Source organism: Lissotriton helveticus, chromosome 2_1 (genome assembly GCF_964261635.1).
Source record: "Lissotriton helveticus chromosome 2_1, aLisHel1.1, whole genome shotgun sequence".
NCBI lineage: Eukaryota > Metazoa > Chordata > Amphibia > Caudata > Salamandridae > Lissotriton > Lissotriton helveticus.
In genome coordinates this window covers 1,195,063,772-1,195,085,733 of record NC_136059.1, presented here as the reverse complement: position 1 = coordinate 1,195,085,733, position 21,962 = coordinate 1,195,063,772, and the positions used below count along the sequence as shown (strand labels likewise).

Here is a 21,962-nt window from a genome sequence, read left to right as displayed (position 1 = left end):
CTGGGTGGAAAACATGCCCAGGCTCCCATTCCCTGGCTGAGCGTTGAACCATGACGCTCAGACCAATCACAAAGCTACATTGCAGCATTGTTATTGGCTATGGGGAGCTTGTGAGCCCGGGTGCAGCCTGCTTCCTGTTTGCAGAGAAAAAGGCAGGAAGAGGACGGAGAAGAGGGAGGAGTGGCAGCAGCCATCCAGCCAGCTATCTGGCCGCCAGGTAAGTAATTTTTTTCAACCCCCTCCTCCTCCTCTTCCCGCCCCACTGCTGCTTCCCCGGAGCAGCCGTGGCTGCTGATTACTTTTCCAGAGTGCCTATTCAAGGTCACAGTACTCCATCCACGACAGCTGAGGCCTATATAAACTTCATTGTAAAATCACACACACCAGCTGCCATTTCGTTAGCCCAGATTATCACTGACACCAAGCAATGATAGCGACATGTTAAAGTTGAAGGTTATAATTACAGATCAGCTTTGGAACCAACACCCTTCACCTCTCACCAGTGATGGTGAATATCAAAAATACAAAAATGTCAAGGAGAATTGTTCATAACTCATGAAGGAGTTATACAACAAAAGTCAAGAATTCTGATTCCTAAGAGTCTGCTACAGAAAATAATTTAAGTGGCACACAAAGGACATCGTGGAATCATTGCGACAAAACGAGCTCACCGAGGCCAGGTCTGGCTTCCTTATCTTGGTTACAGGATTGAAAAGGAATTAAAAGCTTGTTATCTATGCAACTGCCTTTCTACAAAAAGTACTCACCACACCTTGAACATAACCGTTACCTTTTCTGTCCACTCAACAATGGACGTTACCTGCTAGTGATTATTGATGAACACTCGCGATTTCCATTAATTGAATTTCTACTCATGAACGAGTAATTGAAAGACTAGGTGGCATCTTTGCAACATGGAGTGTTCCAGCCATAGTGAAGTCTGACAATGGCCCTTCTTTCAACAGTAGGGAGTTTAAAGATTTAATGGAGCAGTTGAATATAAAGCCTCAGAAGAGCACACCTTGGTGGCCGCAGGCCAACAGACTTGTTGAGCTTTTTATCAGTACACTAAAGAAAGCAGTGCAATGTGCTACTCGTGAGAAGATTTATTTGAAAACTGTGTTGAATTCTACTTTGAGAGCTTATCGTTCAACACCACACTCGACCACAGGTGAAAGTCCTGCTACATTGATGTTCGGGAGAGCAATGAACACCAAGTTACCTCAATGGACCAGTCAGAGAAAGAAAGATGAGAAAGCACCTCCTGAGAAGGACTTGGTTAACAAATAAAAGAGGAAAGAATATGCTGGGCAAAGACTACGTGCGAAGAACATTGTCTTTAAGAAAGTAGATCAAGTGATTGCATGACAGATGCGGAGGAGACAAACTAATGCTCCATTTGATGCTGAACCTTTTCAAGTAATATCTTCCAAGGGACACGTGGTGACTGTTCAGCACCCTGGGAAATCTGTTATAAAAGACTCTTCCCATTTTAGGCACTTAACTAATCATTCGTCAGATCTAACTGTTGAAGGAGAGACTGGGTCTGAAATATCAGAATTGCTGTTGCCTCCACACTGCTGACGCAGATCTTGGACCTTGGTGATGTTGGTTCCCAGTTTAAAAGAACAAGATCAGGTCGAACATTTAAAGTGCCAAAAAGACTGATTGAAGAGATTTTATTATATATTTTTATATATATATATTATTTTTTTTTATTTGGAGTACAATGAAGGCTGGATTAGAATGCTGTGTTCACTGTTATACGCAGACAAATAAAGATGTGCAATACTAAGCTCTGTGTGTGACATAGTCATTGGCAGTACCCATACTGGGAAGGATGCTACAAGGCGCAACTGATCTTCATCCACCATTCCCCCTTACAGCTGTTCTCTGCCACCACTGACAAGTGCACCTTGCTATTTCCTTGACAAATTCAGAAGCTATGATCATGTGTGGGCCCTGGATGCGCTTCCAGGGCTGCAATTCTATCAAATCTGTTTCAAAGTCGTCTTAGTGGGTGTTTCCTTTTCTCTGTAGTCAAGGGCCTAAATTCCCTTCTAGGGGCATCAAGACACCGAAATCACCTAGATTGTCTCTTCCTGTCATCTCCATGGTTACAGTTGTTTTTATGCAGGTAGTCCATTTCTGAAATACCCAGTCCTTGGAGCTCCCTTCCTTTCCAGGTCTAAAATTCAGCTACCAGAGTTAGATCACATTACTGTTTTCCAGCTCGTTCCCTGAAAGCAGCACATCTATCATGAGAACACCTTCCTATGCACTCAGTCAATAAGAACTGCTACAACGATCACAAGTTTTCAACCAGTTTGAATGATCTGTGATAGAAGTGGTCCCAGTGCTGCTTGCATATTGTTAAATGTGCCTTTGCAGTATGTGCATCGGTGCATTTCCACTGCAGGATCGGGTTCATATTTGTGGGCCCCAACACTATGCCTCTCCCATATCGGGTGCTGGCTCATTCCCTGTTATCAAAGATTCGCCGTCGGCCCTACAGAGTGCTGGGGAGCACACATGCTTAAATCGATTGAAAATTGGTAACTAGTGTGGCAAAGCCAATAGGTCTGATATGTTTTGGCTACCAGCATTTTGGCTTTGTCGTTATTGGTTTTGTTTTGTTCTTGCAACCCTTTATTGTTGGGGATACAGTGGGGAACTCTTCAATCTTATTACAAATAATTGGCTAAAAAAAAAGTATTTCTTGTTCTCAAAAAGCACATATTGCCATATTAGTTCCTGGAATTGGGGGGACTACTTTGTGTGTGGATTTGAACCTTGTGAAAGGGATCAAAATGCTGGCACTCATGATGATGCCAGCTAATGGCTGAACTGAAATGCCTCACTTTCCCATGCTGCATGCTGTAATGAGCGAAAGGAAAATGTGAATGATACAATAACAAACCAATGGCCAAAGGAGGGGAGCAGAAAGGTCCTATACGTTAATATGTTCTATATATAATTTTAGTAAAATCAAAAGGTCTTGGCTAACACCAGATTTTAAAATGAATACAATTGAGCAGCTGCAGAATGTCGTTTAATAGCTAGAACCAGGGTGATGGCATGGTTCCTTAGGACCCTGCGGTTAGCTACTGCAATGGCAGACCACACCAAAGTTAAGAGGAACCTCTCACAGTCACCCAGGTGGGAAAGGCTGTACAAGTAACATGCAGCTTATTTCTCAGCTGTTAACGTTCCTCTGAGAATATAAACAGTCCATGATTGTGGTGAAATTTCTAGCCCCCACTGTTTCAGATCAAATTTTTGATCGCACTGGCAATGGAAAACACACTGCATTTTAAGTTTACTGCCGTGGCAACGGTTGTTTCTCCATCTAAGTGGCTGTCGGCGTGGGGGACATCTTTGCAGAAATTCTGCCTAGGCCAGTGAGGGATGATGTCAATTCCACCTCCTGATGTGGACACTCGAAATGTAGCCTCACAGCGAGGACAAAGTTTCATTCTCCACATATCTTCTCTCCCTGACATGCTTTAGTATGATTCCTTGCCTCTTGACTGCTCTTACCATGCTAACTCAGTTGATCTGCCGTTGTGGAGAGCGTGGCTGAGCCACCATCATATTCGGCGAAGTCCGCACCAGACCTTGAGATACAATGAGTAAAATGCTCCATTTCAGCAAAGTAGCCTCCACATACACAGTTCAAACTTAGGTAACTTGACGACTGGTGTGACAGACAGGGAGTATAAGGTTAATAGCAGAGTCACAGTTACAGCCCTCTTCTGATTCAGACCATGGGGTGGATTTACAAACATTTTGCAGTGGGTTAGTGTCACAAAGGTGACATTAACGAGCACAAAATGCTTTTTACCTGATTTAATTTCCAGTGCAAAACTGCTTTGTGCACTGCTTTGTGTCGCATTACTTAGCGTCAAGGGGGTGTTACATGGGTGGTGCATGGGTGTTCCCATGCAACCACTCAGGCGTTTTGATGCAAAACTCTATCTACAAACAATAGTAGAGAGGGTTCAGTGCCAAAAGTTAATGCCATTTGAAACAAGGCGTTAAAAGGGAAAATGTTTTTATTTCTTCTTTCTTTTCATGTGTGCTGCACTTTGCAGTACATCTACAAAGTAGGAACATTTTTAAAGTGTGTCTAAGCATAGTTTTTTGTACTGGAAGGATACCCTTTCAGTTCAATACCTATGCTAGACTCTTGCACACACCATTGCACTGTGGCACAAAGGCGTGTGCCTGGGGCATAGCAGCTAAAATCTGCGCCAGCACTAAGGAGAGGGTAGAAGAAAGCCACAGATCTGTAAATATGACGCTCTCCTGCTCCCTCCCTGTCACGTAACGCAGTGCAGCATTTGTGGCTGCTGCGTTCTGTGACAGTTTTGAAAATATGGACCCATGTGTCTCAATAAAAGTGCTATTTTCTTGTGTCTTCTGCAGTGTCGCTTCGATGTCAACCACTCCCCCAATAGTTGTTCAGTGCCAATGTCCTTTGCCAAGCCTTTAGAATTGAGCAGGTTCATACTTCCTTGGTGTAAGAAAATAACTGAGTAGAGTCACCATCTACAACTTTAAGCCTGGTTTGGTACAGCAGCGCATACTTCAAGGACAGTTCACGCAGCCTCTGTTTAACTGGTGTATTGGAATTGCGTTTCCATTGCACTTCTGCTGTGAAGTCTGGGTACTCTGTGATGGTGACATTTCATAGTGGCAGCGGACTTTAGAGTGGAACAACTGTAAAATCAAGAATCTGTAACTATAATTTAGGACGCAAACTATCACTGTTCCCAGGGGACGGCAGCCTGCCCGGTATGCGGTGTGCTCGCTCCACAGAAAATAATTTTGGTTACTTGTCATCACCCAGTCCTCCAGAAACAGTTCCACATTAGGACCCTCTGAGCATTCAGGGAAACCAAGAAAATTAACATAATCCCGGTGTGATCGCCCCTCCACACATTCCACCCAGCAGTGAAGAGAAGTGACTTTCGTCTTTAGCTCCTGTATTTGAGACTGGAGGGTCTGAAGGGTAGGCCTTATGGAGGACAAAGCCAATTCGGTATTGTCTACTGTTAGAAATGGGATTTCAGGTTGGCTAAGGTTTGCACCAAAGCCAGGCAGAAACCACCAAACCACCACTCTAGTCAGGATAAGGGAGTTACACTCCTAAAATAACCCCTACTCACCCCCTTGGTAGCTTGGCACGAGCAGTCAGGCTTAGAGGCAGTGTGTAAAGCATTTGCAGCAAACCAACAGTAATACAATGTAAGCACTACTAACGGACACCACACCAGTTTAGAAAACTATCCAATATTTTTATATACAAGACCAAATACGATAAGAATCCCCAATACAGTACTTTAGAAATAGTTATTTCACCAGATGTTTCTTAAATGGCAAAAATAAGTTGAAACACAGTTCGTACGAGTCGGTAGCTCGGTCCGAGCCTACCGTGATGCTGAAAACAGACAGAGTCTTGCAATTACAACTGACCGCGTCGGTACAGGCCAGCAACAGCAGGACAGGTTCGTTCACAGTACCTGTCTTAGTGCGGCTTACACGGAGGTGCAAGTCGGTCTTAGCATTCGTCAAGGTTGCGATGCGAAGTGGAAGCGGTGCACGATGCGGTGCCTCTCGAAGCGGTGCGAGCAGCAGATCGGTGATGTTCGTCCAGATGGGGTTGTGAGACCAAGGCTTGCGGTGCAGAGCGAGATGGTGCTCGATGCGCTGCTGGCAGGTCGTGGTGCAGGGGACAGAGCCGGTCGTGGCATCCGTTGTGGTTATGGTGCAAAGTGGAGCGGTGCACGGTGCAGTGTCCCTCGATGCGGTGCAGGCAGTGGCTCGGTGACGATCGTGCAGACTGTGTCGGTGAGACCAAGGTGTGCGGTACAGGGCAAGATGGTGCTCGATGCGGTGCTGGCAAGTTGCGATGCAAGCGACAGAGTCGGTTGGCGAGAATTGGTGCTGCCCGAGCCGGACAGCTGTGCGTGACGAGGCGGTCACGGGTGTCAAGCCAGCAGCGTCCGTGTCGGTGATACCAGGCCAGCGAAGTGAAGCGAGGCGATGCGGGTTGCGGTGCCTCATGATGCGATGCAGGCAGCGGCTTGGTGACAATCGTGCAGATGGCGTCGGTGAGACCAAGGCGTACGGTGCGGGCGAGACGGCACGGCCTGAGGTGCCTTCAGGACACAAGGCCAGCAACGGAGTCGGATGACGGAGTTGGTCACGGTTACCTCTTCTCTGTGGCAACTGAAAAAGCGGTTCCAGGAGTGGTACCCAGAGATTGGTGAAGTCTTTGCAGTCCCTGAGACTTCTTAACATGAGGCCAGCTCGGTTTCAGGCCCTTGGAGATACTCAGCACAAGTAGAGAAAGTTCAGTCCAGTCCCTTCACTGCCCAAGGCAGAAGCAGCAGCTGCAGGCCAACCCACCAAAGCAACACCACAGCAGAGGGGCAGTACTCCTCCTGGCAGCTCTTCCAGCTCTTCTTCTTGGCAGGTTCCTTGATTCCAGTGAGATCCGAAGTTCTGGGGATTGGGTCCCCCTTTTTATCCTCAATTTCTCTTTGTTCTCTGAAGGCAGAGAGGCCTTTGCCTAGTCCAAACCAGTTCTGGTCAGTCCTGGAGCACTTTGTTGACAAGTCTCCGTCTTTCCTTTCACAGTGTAGGCCAGGGACATCAGACACACCACAGGAGGTGGGGCCAGCATTGTGGAGGGAAGGCCCAGCCCTATTCAGGTCCCAGGTGCAACTCCTCCCACCCATCTACATGTAGATCTTGCTATTCAGCACTGTGCTGACTCACCCTGTCTCCTGCAATCCCCAACCCCTGTCACTCAAACTCCAGACAAGGAATGCACAATCTAGCAGAGGCAGGCTTAGATGGTTAGACACGAAAATACCCACTTTCTAAAAGTTTTATTTTCAAACACAGAATGTTAAAACCAACTTCACTAAAAGATGCATTTTATCATTCTGAGTTCAGGCATACTAAACTCGAATTTCTACCATGTTCCCTGAGTCAGTTAGGATTATAGGATGAAATGATCAAACTGCCCATTCTGGCCTAGGGGAAACAGGTAGCTTTGCAGTAGTGAAAAACGAAGTAGGCTGTAATTCACTATCGGGACATGCCACACACCAAGGCATGTCCTACCTTTTAAAACCATTGCACCCTGCCCATGGGGGTACCTTGGGCCTACCTTAGGGTGACTCACCTGTAGAAGGTTTAGGGACTTGTAAGTGTGTGTACTTGCCAAGTCGACATGGCAGCCCCAGACTGCGCACAGGCTCTGCAATGGCAGGCCAGAGTTACACTTTACGGACTGTTTATGTGGGTGGCACAATCCAGTGCTGCAGCCCACCAACAGCATTTGATTTATAGGCCCTGGCACTCGCAGTGCACTTTACTAGGGACTGACACATTATTTAAATAGGCCAATCATGGAAATACCTATCCATAACATATTTTATGCAGGAGTACTTGCACTTTACCACTGGACAGCAGTGAGGAAAGTGTGCAGAATCATTACACCAGCAAAAACAGAGTAAAAACTGGGAGGTCAGAAAGCAAAGAGTCAGGGGAAACACGCCAAAAGATGCCAAGTCTAACATCTACCCTCTCTGCCAACGAGGTTTTCAAGTACAAAATAGTCTGAAGGACCTTGCTGAACCGAGCAGGTTGACTGCGGAGAGTGACGTTGAGGTGGGCCGTTGAGTCCATGTTCGGATCCGGGGAGGCCGCCTGTGACGCAGCAGCTGCAAGCTCCTGGTTCTGATGTTTGGCAACCTTAGGCCTTACCACCATTGCGCCTGGGTGGTGTAACAAACAAAAAGGGAGAGAGCGCAGAGCCAATGGGTGCAGTAGGTCCTCAGAGAGCTCAACAGCTCTCCTGCCACAGTGACCCGGGTTTCAGCATCTAGGGCAGTGAGGGCATAGGCAGTCAACATCCAGGGTACAGGTCACCAGGGCAGTCTCCCAGCACTAGGGTGAACATCCAAGGAAGACATTAGCGAAATAGAACCTTGGCCCTGGCACAACCCCCATAGCACTCCACTGAGCCCCAAAAGACTATTGTCGTGCAGGACCCCAGAACCCTCATTGGGGCCCAGTGTACCGACCAAGTAATAATCACAGGACCAGAAATCCACTCAGGGGCAGTCCCTCACCAAGCAGAAGGTCCACAAGCAGGGCCTCGGGCTAGTCTCCAAGTTTGTGGCAGCATACAAATCCAGAGCGACCACTTGCAAACAATCGACATTGCTAGGGAAGGTATGTGGCCTCGAACGCACCCGTGCCAAGTAGAGTGCAGGCTTAGGCCTGTCCACTCCCGGCCAGTATCCCAGTCAAGGAGGCCATTCTTTGTATGTCTGTTTTTGATTTTTCCTTTTTGTTTTTTTTTGCAGCACTCACTGTAGGCCCCCGTCTGCCACCAGGCGTTGCGCCCCCACTTACTGCTGCCCCCCAGGACATGGGGATGTGTACAGGCGTAGGCATCGACCTGAATGCAGTCTTAAAGAGTTCAGCCGCTCAGAGGCCCCAACCACCTCATGTCTGCTCCCACAGGCATAGAATCCCTCGAGGGCAGCCCCTAAGCGAGCTCCAGGTCTTGGGTCACTGCTGCCAGGAATATGGGTTTGCGTGGCCCTCAAGACGTCCTACCCTGCCAAGGCACAAATTCCGGTGTCCCCGGGTGTCCAAAAGCTCCTACGGACCTCCATCTGCGAGGTTGCGTCCCTTCCGCTTTGGTTGCAACCACAAGCAGGTCCCAGACCCCGGCAGCCTCCGACAGCCCCACGTGCCCAGCTGAAACAGGTAACTGGGTTAGGCTAATTATGCCACAGTCCTGGGCGACCCCCTCAGATTGCCGGGGTAGGAACAGCTGGGATCTGGATGATGATTTCAGGAATGCTGGTGGGCTTGGGCAGAGCTCAGCAAACCACATCCATCGGGGTCACCATCTTGGCCATGAAAGATCCAGGCCCATAAGTTCTAGAATCACAATTCAATCTTTTTTCATTGCAGTATGAAAGCGTAAAGGGGAGAAAAGTTGTTAGGCAGCCAGCTAATTAATCAATAATCCTCTAGGACACATAATAACCAAAGACAACTACTTAAGGTTATTTGATTTATTACTAAGTCAAAATAATTGAACGTAAAAACACCTCAATGCGAGAGTGTAGAAATACATTGGAATTATCATAAAGCCAAATCTGCGTATTCATTTAAGACAAGGTAACATGAGCAATACAATTAGTTCAAGAAGTAAAATGCAAAAGATTAGAAAGCTTGAGTCCGAGTTTCCCTGCATCGAGGGTTGGTGAGTGAGTACCATTACATCTATCCCTACTCTAGCACTAAGGTGACATCCCTCCTTGAGCATTTTCAGGAAGAAAAATAAAAGATGTCAGTATGTGGAGTCTTCCTAAGCTAAGAAGTCTCTCCACAATCAAAGGGCCATGTAGCATGAAGATACCAAGACAGAGCTTGTTGCAAAGATGCTTTCTCTCCGAAGGCAAGGAAGAAGTGGGCACTTTCCCTACTCCCAACAATATATTATTTGTAGGTGGCATCCCCAGAATCCATTTTGAGTTACATCATCTGCTCTGGGTACGGTCCTGAAGGTATTTTTTCACGGGACAACAGTGTTCTTTCCTTGCTACATTTGTACTTGGTTCCCAGAACTTCTCCTGAATGAAGCACAATTACCTTACTTTATCAGCTCAAGCCACACAATTGTAATTTCTTCTCTCCTTGTCTTACTAATAAAACAAAGACATTATTCTAGCTAACAAAAGCGCTTCTTTCGCCTGCAACACAAAACTTGAGAAAGAACAGATTCCACACCGAGCATGAAATTCATGCTGTTAATTCTAAACTGAGAATTTTCCAGGGAACTGCATTTTAGGCTTACGAGGTTCAGCTAACATAAGAAAGCATCATATGAGCTTTACGAATTGCATGGAAATACGGCACTTTCAATTAATATATTTAACTACATATAAAAAGTTACAATTAATTAAAACATGTTATTCATGATTAGGTGTCAATTGCACAACACTGGTTCTTCATGTTTTCTTCTAGTTACACTCACTTTCAACGATGATTCGTCATGGTTACCTTTCAGTGGCCTAAAATACATCACGTATTCAGGTTAAGACATTTCACAGTTTTACATTAGTGCGAGAAAGGATTATATGCGGGTGCGGGCTTTACGTGATTATAAAGCACCCCTACCAATGACATGCGACTTCCACTCTATCAGCCACTTCACATGACTGCTATTGATAACACTGGCCATTAGTCAAGGGAGACCATCCAACACATGATGAGAGGTTAAAAGGTGAACTGGATTATCGATCTGCTGCTACTTTCATTGGCACTGAGGCACAGAGCAGATGGGAGGTTTTCTGGCGGGCTCCTGAAATGCAGGCGATTTTGTAGATGCTGCTGAGGGATGATGTGCCTAGAGACTGCGACAAACCCTGAAGTAGCAATCGTTATCATCAAAGCCAACAGGTTTCGCTTAAATGAGCTAGTCAATGTAAGCAGCATTAGTGCATGTATGTGTTTGCATGCCATTGTTTTAAGGTGGTAGTGCATTAATGCCACACCTACTGGCTTTGCTTGTGCTCGTTTCTTTGCTGAGCCTTGGGTGCAAAAAATGATTCAATACATCCTTCTTCCAAAGTGGCAAAATCTCAGTTAACAGTTTGCGCTCCTGCGACCAGCTCATAAACACCACATGCAGACAAGAACTCACTTGAAAAAGTACCTGATAAACAAATTCAGAAAACCTGTATAGGACATTTTTAAGTGCTATCTTGTACCGTATTGGTCTAATGAGACGTATCACCCACCCACAATGATTCCGAAACATTTCAAGCACTAGTCACTGTGGGAGAAAGAAAAACCTTGTGTTGCCTTTTTTCGTTTATGTTAACGGTAGATGAATGCTACAGGCTTAACATCAGCTTGTTCAAAAATACACACACCCACGCACGCACACACACACACACACTCTCTCTCTCTCTCTCTCTCTGCCTATCTGTCTCTGTCTATCTCTCTCTCACTCTCTATGTCAGATTTTGATAGCGAATGGCAACATGAATTTACAAGCAATTTATTTTCATTGACAGATAAAATAACCATCGTTCATCAACCAAAAGGTAAGTCATATTTTTCTTATGATTGATAATAACGAATGGTAAATAAAAGTAGATATATTTTGTATGAAATTAATATTTTAAGGTGACTGATAATTAAAACGAGGACGGGTTTGGGTGGGGTAAGAGGGTGGGGGGTCAAGAGTTATTTTTCTTCTGTCCAGAATGGACTAGACCTGTTCAAGTTAATTGCTAAACCAGCATATTCTTGCTTAACTCTTACGTTTTATATTATGTGCAGTGTGATATGTTAGGCTACTTCCAATAACACGAAATTATGCTTATTTTTTGCCGTGGGAGACGGGTTCAACTAAAAAACGAAATATTTTCTCCTCTAACCAGCCAACAAGTTACTTAACAGACGTTTTGTCCAAGGTATATTCTCAAAAAATGTATCTCAAATAGCAGTAAAATGCGTTTCACGTGAGTTCAGTAAATTGTGGATATTTCTTAGAAAAAACACAAAGGTCCTCATTTATGAAAACTGTTGCATTCCAGTGATGTGGCAGTTTTCACATCGCCCTCCTTGCGACATGATTGATGCGTCATAGTTACTGTGTGACACATCATGTCCAAAGGAACAACAGATCTGTCGGCGGAAAACTGATGCATTGCTGGAGTTGTGACTGAAGCGTGATGCAACTCCAGCAAAGGGGTGGGCTACGATTATAGCACTGCGTCAGTCTTACGCCTGCTGTGAGGCAGGCGTAAGATATTGACGCAATGGCGTCCTAGAAGTGGCACACTGACTTCTCATTGATTTCAATGCACCACTTCTACAAGGCTTTTTACGGGGGAACGCCCACCTGCATACATTATACCTGGCACAGGTATAATGTGGAGCAGGGGTTTACAAAGTGATGTATCTGCTTAGATGTGTCACTTTGTAAATAGGGCGCAATATAAAGCATTTGTTTACACCGCCGGTGCGTCACAAAAATTGACGTCCCAGCAGAGCAAATGTGTTGCAAGGCCTCATGAATAAGGCCCAAAATGCGCACACCTCTAGTATACCCCAAAGTGACGGAAAGCTGTGTGTCGCCACAGATCACTTGACCATATCAGACCTCAGTAGCTCACCCAGGCTATTATTTGTATTCTGGTACTTTTACATGTAGTTGGCGTTAATCATGGGGGAAAACATCTGAAAGTATCAGAATGCACATTGCAAATCACTTCTGACATGGATATGCATAATAACTCTGCTAAGTGAATATTCTGTTTCAGCTGCTCCTGAGAAGACCCGACGAGCCACCCCCGGCATTGACACTGTATACGTAAAGCTAAACAAGCCACAGGTATGTAGAATTGCTTACTTTTCATGTTTGTCGTGGTAGCTCGAAGGAAAGAATTAAACCATGCTAATAGTATAGGTTTTTGTCTCCCGGGTGAGGACAACAATACTAGAAGAAGCAGCGTCAACTTAACACATGGGCATGCTGTGGAGTTGCTCAGGAGCCCCACAACCATAGGGGCCCCATGCAGACCAGAATTTAACACTCATTTTCTGTTAAACATTTGTATTCCTGTGAGTGGTTGTGTAAGTAGGGCCCAGTGCACTGCTTTGCAGAGGAGCCTATAATGCTGTTTAGACAACCCTGAAAGAAGGGCATCTGCTGACCATCTGTAGGGCGTCACAAAATCTTTTTTGACAGCAATGAGTTGGAAAATGTGGAATACTTTGCTGGGTCGAAGTTTAAACATGGATTTTATTTAGTTTTCCCATCAATGGAAAAAATTCAAGATGTTAAATTGCTAGGAGGTTCAGTAAAACCTATACCCATTTCCCATTGCATTACGGCCTCATTCTCCTGTTGTCTTGTAGAATGAAGCATCTCACTTCACTCCAGCTCACTTTTTTGCTCCCCAAGAAGGCAAAACCCAATCTCCCCAAGCAGACCTCTTCCGCTCAGAGAAAGGCACCATAAATAGTGCCCACTTCACACAATCAATCTCTGTATACCGGGAAGTTAAAACAAGGATTGTAGTTGAAGAGGAATCAGGAAAGGGTGCATGGATGAAAGGAGCAGTATGAGGAAAAGAGAAAAGGGAGTACTGAAGGTTACCAGTAAGTAATCCAGGCTTTGCCACTGTATCTAAATCATCAAATGATAAATTACAGTACATAAACATAAATCTGTATAAACGTCCTGTTGTCACCCTCTTCCATGTTGTCGATTAAGAATGAACAAATTCCATTACACTATCCAATCAAAAATCCACCAGTAGAAATGTTCAGCTCCTGTTCTGATATTTAATACCATTGCCCAGTATCAGCATTTTTAAAGTTTAATTTTCACAAGCGTTATGTAACATTAGAAACATATAATATATACTGTACGCTTTTTCAAAACTTAATTGATAAACTATTTGGGAAGCGATATTTTGATTTCCTTGTCAGAAAACATAGGAGTGCATCATCTTCACCTATAGTTCGCACTCAAATATTATGTGTGAGTAATTTTAAGAAGTAGAGGGCTAATGTGATATTAAGATGTGAGTAGTTCACGTATGTGGGTAGGTTGAAGTCTAATTAATTGAACATGAAATAGAATTTATTTTTAGTAGTGTAGTGGAAATGAGATATTGGTGAATTATCTACATTTGTTAGCTACAGAGAAAATGTGCGCATCCATGTAACCCAGTGCACTTGTTAAGTTGGCTATTATTTTAGGCCTAACGTGCATTCATCTAATTTCATGTGTGATTTGTTCTAGCCTAACGCTGTATTTCAATGCAAGTGTACAATGCAGTTGACATTTGATTTGTGCTTAACCTTCAGTGTGGAATGTTTTTGCTGTATTGTCCCCACTGCAGGTGTGGATAAAGCCATATTAGTTAGCATAGAAGAGTTATTGTTTTGTTCGTTTGTGAGGTGTGAAAGTACAAAGTAGCACAAAAGAAATGTGGTAACGAGCGCACCGGTAAGCGCAGTCTTCCGGCGCGCCCATGTGCGCGTACCGGTGAGCGTCCCGTTAGCGCTATTGCCGCGACCAAAAACATCATCGTCACGTATCGCGTAGCCGCGTGATGCGTCTTATGACGCACGGCGTAAGCGCACCCGGAAGTGCCCGAGCGCATACGATTGCGCTACGCTACGCGCCCCGGGGCGCGCCCCGGGGTGCGTAGCGTAGGCGCGTCGGGTCATGTGACCTGAAAATAACACTTTTCATTGGTTCAGAACATTTTTTTTTCCAAATGATGAAAGCCCCCACCTTTTTTCCTCATTCTCACTTTGTACTTTGACTGAGGAAGACCTGTTACTAGTAAGTGAGAAATGGCTACAGTAGCAGCAGCAGCTGGAGCATCTCAACCACCACCACCACCACCACAAAGACCACCACAACACCACAGTGGTGGTGAAGAAGAAGAGGAGGAGGAGGAGGAGGAGAGGCGGTTCCTGCCTGAAGATAATATCCCCTATAAACCTAAGGAGCACTTTGTGTGGAAGTTTTTTAAAATCCCAAGGGGACAAAAGAAAGTGAATGCTGCAAAAGTGACATGTCTGATCTGTGGCACTGTACTTTCCAGGGGGAACCCTGCAAAAAAATATTCATTTGGGAATCATACAATGATGCGCCATATGCAACGCCGGCACCCAAACAACTATTCTGCGGCAGAGGTCAGAGAACTGACCAGAAACCCTCCCCAATCTTCTCCCAGCACCTCCAAAACACATCAACCCACTCCATCGGGTCCAGAGACAAGGGAGATGGTCCCAAACATCCAACACCAGTTTGGAGATTTTAAAATAGTTTGTATATTTTGCGGGACTACAATTTCCTATGGAGAGCAAAGTATTAAACTAATCAACCATGCTGGAGACAACCACAACTGTAGAAAGAAACCTTAATTTTTTCCTGATTTTTTTTGCTCCAGTTGAGCCGTTTACAATTCCCTGTTTTTTGTTTGTCCCCATAAAAATTACAAAAAAAATATTAAATTGTTCATAAAAGCCAAAAAAAGTTAAAAATGTTCAAAAAAACAATAAAAAAATATAAAACAACAAAAAGAATTAAAAAAACAGTTCTTTTTAGAACTACCTCCAATTTATAAAAAAATGCTACATTTTAAAAAAACTCTGTCATTCTTTTTTCTCCAGGGTACGCTCTCCCCAGTACGCTCCCCGGTGCGCGTACCGGGCACTCCCCCCGCGAAAATTTAAAAAAAATGTTGCCCCGGGGGGCCCTTTTATGGCCCCCACATCAAACCTAGGGGGTCAGGGGGGGTCTACCCTGCCCCCTTTTGGTCATTTCCCCCTTTGATTTTGCCACCTCTTGTGTCTCGATCCGACCGAGACACAAGATGGCGGCCGCTCCGGACTGTTTGGAATGTTGACAGACACTCTTGTGTCTCGATCCTACCGAGACACAAGATGGCGGCCGCTCCGGACTGTTTGGAATGTTGACAGACACCCGAGAGCCAATCAGCTTTCCGCTCGCGTACTCGCGTAGCGCGCTGGTACGCGCCCCGGTGCGCGTACCGGGGCGCGCTTATAGATATATATATTTTTTTGAACCTAAATTACTCAAAATCCAATGGAGCTCATATCTTGAGACATAGCAAAGGCACATCGGGCTACCAGTCCCTACAATTTTGCCAAGTTTGGTGGAAATCCATTCAGCCGTTCGGGCTAAAAGTGAGTCCAACCGCCCTATGGAAATTAACATGGGGAAAACACATTTTGGGACCCCCTTTTATCTCGGCCCCCGCTTGATGAATCCCCCCCAAACTTTCAGGGAAGGAGCGGAGTGGAGCTGGCCATTTTCTTGCAGAAATTCAGCCAATACCGTCCATCAACGCCAGTGTTATTCCCAATAAAATGTTGCGGATTTCCTATGGAAACTAGGTCCTAACTATAACTACCTATAATATAATATATATATATATATATATATATATATATACACACATATTAAAAAGGCATGAGTCAGCCTCCTCCTTTTCTAAATGAATTGGGAGAACCAGATATACCCTGGAGGAGATGGGAAGGAATATTCAAATCTTATTTGATAGCGATTGGTGGGGGCAACTTTTCACATTTAAGGAAGCAACATATTCTTTTACACAATCTGGGCATTCAAGGGAGGAAGATCTATGAGAACATTACAGGAAGATTAGTAGATGATGAAAATGAGGAAGTGGTTGAAGGGACTAATGTTTATGAATATACATTAAGGAAATTAGAGGCCCATTTTAGAGTAAAAGTAAATATAGTTTTAGAGAGGCACAAGTTCTTTAAGAGGGTTCAGAAAAAATACGAGAAAGTAACTTCATATGTGGCGGCATTGAGAGGCTTATCCGCCACTTGTGAGTTTGGAGTGCTGACAGATTCTCTAATCATGGACCAACTAGTAAGATGCACTAATGATTCTAAGATCCAGGAAGAATTACTCACTAAAAGAAGCTTCAAGCATAGCGAAGGGCTTAGAACACACAGCTCTATGCATGAAAGAGATGAGAATTCATGAAGGGGAAAGCAAAAGTAGATTGGAGCAAAAAACTTCTTCCAATGAGGACACAGTTTGTAAGGTGGGTGACAAGATTAAAGAGGTACAACGCAATAAAACGGAGGGGTTACAGTGTTTTAGATGTGGGAGCCCCAGTCACTTGGCTAATAATTGGAGGTGTCCAGACAGAAATGTATTGTGTAGAAAATGTAACAGGAAAGGTCATTATTCTAAGGCATGTAAGGTGTATAGTCCTGGGGTCCATGCAATTGAATGTCTGGAAAAAGAAGAAGAAAAAGAGCACACATATGTGTTTCAAATTGATGATGAAAATGTTGTTGAAGATATCAATTATCATTAATGTGGAACATGCTTAGATGGGGAAAAAATTCAAGTGTTTGCGGACTCATGTTCACCGTTTACACTAGTAGAAAAGAAAATATTTGATGAGAAATTTGCTAAACATAATTTGAAGTTAGAGAAGGCAGATATACACCCTTCTAGTTACAATAAAGAACCCATACCTTTAGAAGGGATGGTGAAAATGAGGATTTCATTCAAAAACAGAAACACAGTGGGAAATGTGTATGTCACTTCTCAAGGTTCCAGTCTTTTGGGGTGGAAACACCAGAGGGAGTTAGGGATCACTCTAGACCCCAACAATAAAGAGCAGGTCCTAATGGTGTTACCACCCAGGGTTGGTGCTGACTTGGTCAAGGAATTTAAGGAAGTGTTTAATGAAAACCTAGGTGCATTAAAGAATTAAATGCACAGAATAATCTTAAAGGAGGGAGCGGTACCAGTGGTGCATAAAACATGCTCAATTCCGTTGCTCATGAGGGAACCGTTCAAGGTGGAGCTAGAGAAATTAGTAAACCAAGGGGTCATCAAGGAAATTGAGAGTGCGGCATGGTTGGCGCCCATTGTTATCACAACCAAGGATGGGGGGAAGAACATCAGACTCTGTGTGGACTTGCGGGACTTGAATGCCAACATCCTGGTTGACAGATTTCCCCTTCCTCGAATCCATGAGATGCTCAGTACGATTCAGGGGGCCAAGTTTTTTAGTGTGCTCGCTCTCTCATCAGCTTATTATCAAAATAAAGCTACATCCGGAATCACAACCTTTGACAGCCTTCACAACACCGTTTGGAAATTTCAAATTTTTGAGGATGCCTTTCGGTTTGGCTTCCGCCACCTCAGCTTTTCAACGGTGATGCAACATGCTCTAAGAGTCTATAACAAGACAATGAGCTTCTAGGACGACATTCTTAGATTTGGCTCTAGTGAATCAGAACACAAGGAGAATGCTAGAAAGGTCCTGGAAAAACTCAGAGAGATGGGATTTACGACTAAAGAGTGTAAGTGTAAACTGGGTGTTAGCTCGGTGGACTATCTGGGACACACCATCTCAGAGGAGGGCATTAAGCATGGGCGGATCTAGCGGATCTCGCGTACGCGAAATTGCGGATTTACGGATTCGCAATCCGCGAAGATCCGCGAACTCTAGCGGACTTGCGGATTTTTCCGTTTTTTGTGTTGGCGCGTGTTCGCGCCGATTTTGGGGCAAGTTCGCAATTGCGAACTTACTTTTCGGCTTGCAACGGCCGCGACTATGTTGTTTCTACGTCTGGTTTATCATCACAGGTTCACAGCACCCTCTGTTTCACCACTGCCACCCTCTGGGACACCCATGCCACCCTCTAGTACATCCTCACAGGCACCTATTAGGTTTATTTATTACTGTAGATTATGGTGGTTGAAAAAAGCTAGCACACCTGCCCTTCTTCAACTGCCATCAATTAATTTGTGTTTCATTAATGTGTCAGTAATTTTGAAAGTTCCAGTCTGGCTGGCACCTGCTTCCTTCCTTATCTGTAATTTGCTATTTGTTGCAGTGATTTTTTTTTTTTACAGGACCTTTATGGTGCTATTCTATGAGCCTGCTGTTTGGGTCATAGCAGGGTCATAGAATTGTTGCAAACTCTGGAGGGGCCCATCAGGAAGCACTACCTTGAATGTTACTAATGTTAAGTTTGAACTTTTGCACCTGCTCATTGCTTTCATTTTAGCTAAAATCGTTTTTTTTGCAATTTCGCGCGTTATTTGGGGCGCGAATCCGTGCGAGATCGATTTCGGAAGCCGCGAATACGTGCGAATACAAAATTGTTTTTGTTGCGACGTGTATGTTCGCGTGATCCTGCGCGTGTTCGCGAGGCGCTTCTAGCTATTCGTTTGCCAAGTTACCCTATCGGTCGTACACGGGCGCGGCCATCTTGTTGGCGTGACGTAATTCCGTTTCCGCCCGCTATGTGTAATCTCGCAAAGTGTGCTGCTCGCGAGTACAAGTTCGCGCGTACTCGCAAGGAAAATCTCGCGCGAACTTACCCACGCGGTCGTGAACGGGCGCGGCCATCTTGTTTCTCATTCATTGCTATGGTTCTGGGCATGCTTTCTCTATCCTCTCTCAATCTCTGCCATCCTTTGCTTGTTTGAAGTTTTTTTGATCTAATTTTACTTATTATCTAACCCTCTATTTTTCTAGCTCTATATTTTTGTGTTTTCTGCAGCTTTTAGTTACTTTTAAACTACTTTTTTAAACTCTTTTATTTTCTTCTTCACTATTCTATTTCTTCTTTATCATTTAAGTTTATTTCTGCCCAGACCATGGTAAAGGGAGCCGGGAAGCACCCTGAGAAGGGGAAGGGTCCCGCACCCCGTGCCCGGCTCCCGTGCGGGCGTTTAAGGGGGGAGCAAGTGGTCCCGAGGGAGATCTTTAGCGCGGAGGAAGTGGCGGCACTGATCTTCCATGTCCAGCGCCGCCTCCCCAAGACGATCCTGGGAGGCGGCAAGATCGCGACCGGCTATGGCATCCGGGAGCGCCGCCAGCGGTGGGAGAAGGTGTGCCGGGCCATGTACAAGATCTCTGGGGTCCGGCGCACGTATAACCAGGCCACCCACCGCTGGACCGATGTCATGGACCGGGAGCGGGACTTGCTGGACGCGCTCGGCGTAGAGGTCCCCGGGCTTGGTGAGTAGTAGTAGTAGTACATTTACTACTCTGTTTTATCCGGCTCTGTTATTTGCAAATCTTTGTTCTTTACCAAGAGCAATAATGCTGCCGATTACATTGAGGTAAATTATATTTCAAAATCTTCTATGCATTTCATTTTCAGGTGCACTGCTCTCCTTCTCAGTAGCCTTGCTTGCTACTATGCTTCTTTGTTTTGTATGTTGTGTTCAGAAGCATTTCATTGGCCTGAGAAATTATGTATCAGTGTACTGTAAAGAAAAGAACTGCGTAATGCTAGACAGTAAGGGTCATATTTTCAATTACCGGCGCATCCCTGCAAAGTAGCAGGGATGCGGCAGTAATTGTGTGCCATGCCACCACCACCCATTGGCCCAAAACGTCACAGAAGCCTTACGCATCTGTGCCGTAAAGGCAGCGCATTGCTGGAGTTGCGTGCCAACGATGGCGCAGCTCCAGCAATGCTCTGGGGTACCCTATCTCCCCAATGCTGCATCAAGCCGTACGTCGGCTTCAAGCGCGCAGGGTTTGAGTCATGCATCATTGTCATAAAAATGACTGATTGACATCTTGTAGATTTCCCTCAGCCACTTTTAGGATTCGTTCCTGCGCAGGTACGCCCTCCCTTGCGCCGGAACGCCCCCTGATGGCGCAGGGCTTTACAACGTGATGCATCGCCCATATGCCCATATGTGTTTTTTTTTTAATATATACGCCGCACCAACACCATGGCGAGTCTTTTGTTCTGCCGCTGCGTCAGAAAAGGCACGCAACAATGGAGGAAAATCAGCCGCAACTTCCGCAAGGGACTTATAAATCAGCCCCAACAGACTGAAGTCCAGTGTCCTTCCTTTAGACAGTCACATGGCTATCAGAAGAAATAGTGGCGGTGGTGGCGGGTGGATTGATAGTTTGAGTATTCACTGATCTGCAAGCAGGATGGACTTTGTCTGTCACGTGTTGTGCACTACTGCCTGCAGTGCCAGGCCTAGGCAAACCTCTTTAGTAGTCTGTTTATTGAGTTACATAGGAACTTTCTAAGTCAACGTTCCGCAAATCAGGCAATACGAATAACGTAGTATACCACATGAGATAGATCCCGTGGAATAGTTGTCTATCTATTTGCTATTTTTCCAAAATATGTTGTTATTGTTCTTTTGAAATGTTTGATTTGGTTGAAAAATCTCATCCATGTTTTATGGTTTTTCTTTCTTTCATGTTGTACATCAGCTCCCCCCAAGGGCAAGAGGACACAGGAGGAGGGTGCTGAGGATGCAGGCCAGGATCGGGCAGGCGAGGGCTCCTTTGCTGGCCCCAGTAAGTTTACATTTTACTAAACAGTACCTATTTTTTCCTAGCGTTCCTCATTCGATTTTTTCTAAATCGTCTTTGATCTTCTTGTAGACTGAATATAAATTCTTATCCTGCCTCGAATATGATGACTCCCTGTGGTATTACTAGACTATTTTTATTAGTCTGTCTGTGTAGCTAACTAAGATTGGACATTTGGCAATTCCATTGGACTCCCATTATATTCAGCAATACCTCTATGCACTGTCTCCTTACTGACTAGATAGTGTGGCAGAGTCATTCAGCTCCCGAAGTCACCGATTATAGATCCCCAATGATCTCTAGATTATCGTACGCAGGACAAGAGAGTAGTACGGAGTCACAGCACAGTCAAGAAGTGTCAGAGGCACTCATGCTTGCAAAAATTCCAAAACCTTTAGCTCATCCACTCTAGTCTAGAGGAACAAAAACCACAGAGTCTATTTAAGTGTAAAAGCTTTATTAAAAGTAAACACATTTATTGAAATCTACTTTGTCATAAAACTATTTAACTGTAAACGGAAAAGTGGTTAGTGCTGACGATTAATTGGACACATTTCTTGTGGTCGAGCCGAACTCTCACCTACTTTGAACTTGATCCTGGTCGTGTTCTTAGGACTCAGGAGTCAAGCTTCTGTCTGTTAGGAGAAAAAGTGGTGCGTGTTAAAAATCAAAAGCAAGCATTCATCAGTTGTGCATAAAAGTGCAGCAAGACAACAGCCTTCCCTGGAAAATGGGACATTTTTACTATGGAGTAGACAGTCACAAATTATTACATTGTATTATGTTTTTTTAACATTTCTCCTAGACCAAATATTATATAGTAGTGAGTGGTGTATTCTAACTTTCTTAAATGTACTTTGTAGGTGTAACATCTGGTGACGGGGCCAGCGCGGAGGTGGCTGATGTGTTGGACTTGGACTCGGAGGCCTCTGGGGAGGATGCGGCGGTAGAAGAGCTGGTGGCCGTTCCTGTGGGGGATCAAACGGTGGTGGCGGAAACAGG

The 21,962-nt window shown here is 44.9% G+C and overlaps 1 protein-coding gene across 1 annotated transcript in view; it reads left to right on the top strand.

The window, feature by feature from the left end:
• Nucleotides 1-21,962, top strand: part of BANK1 (B cell scaffold protein with ankyrin repeats 1) — a 2,434,538-nt gene that overhangs the window by 2,329,434 nt on the left and 83,142 nt on the right. Inside the window, exons 14-15 of the mRNA XM_078676074.1 lie at nucleotides 11,121-11,150; nucleotides 12,375-12,445. Coding sequence (XP_078532200.1) covers nucleotides 11,121-11,150; nucleotides 12,375-12,445 — 101 coding nt within the window. The remainder of the gene's footprint in view (nucleotides 1-11,120; nucleotides 11,151-12,374; nucleotides 12,446-21,962) is intronic.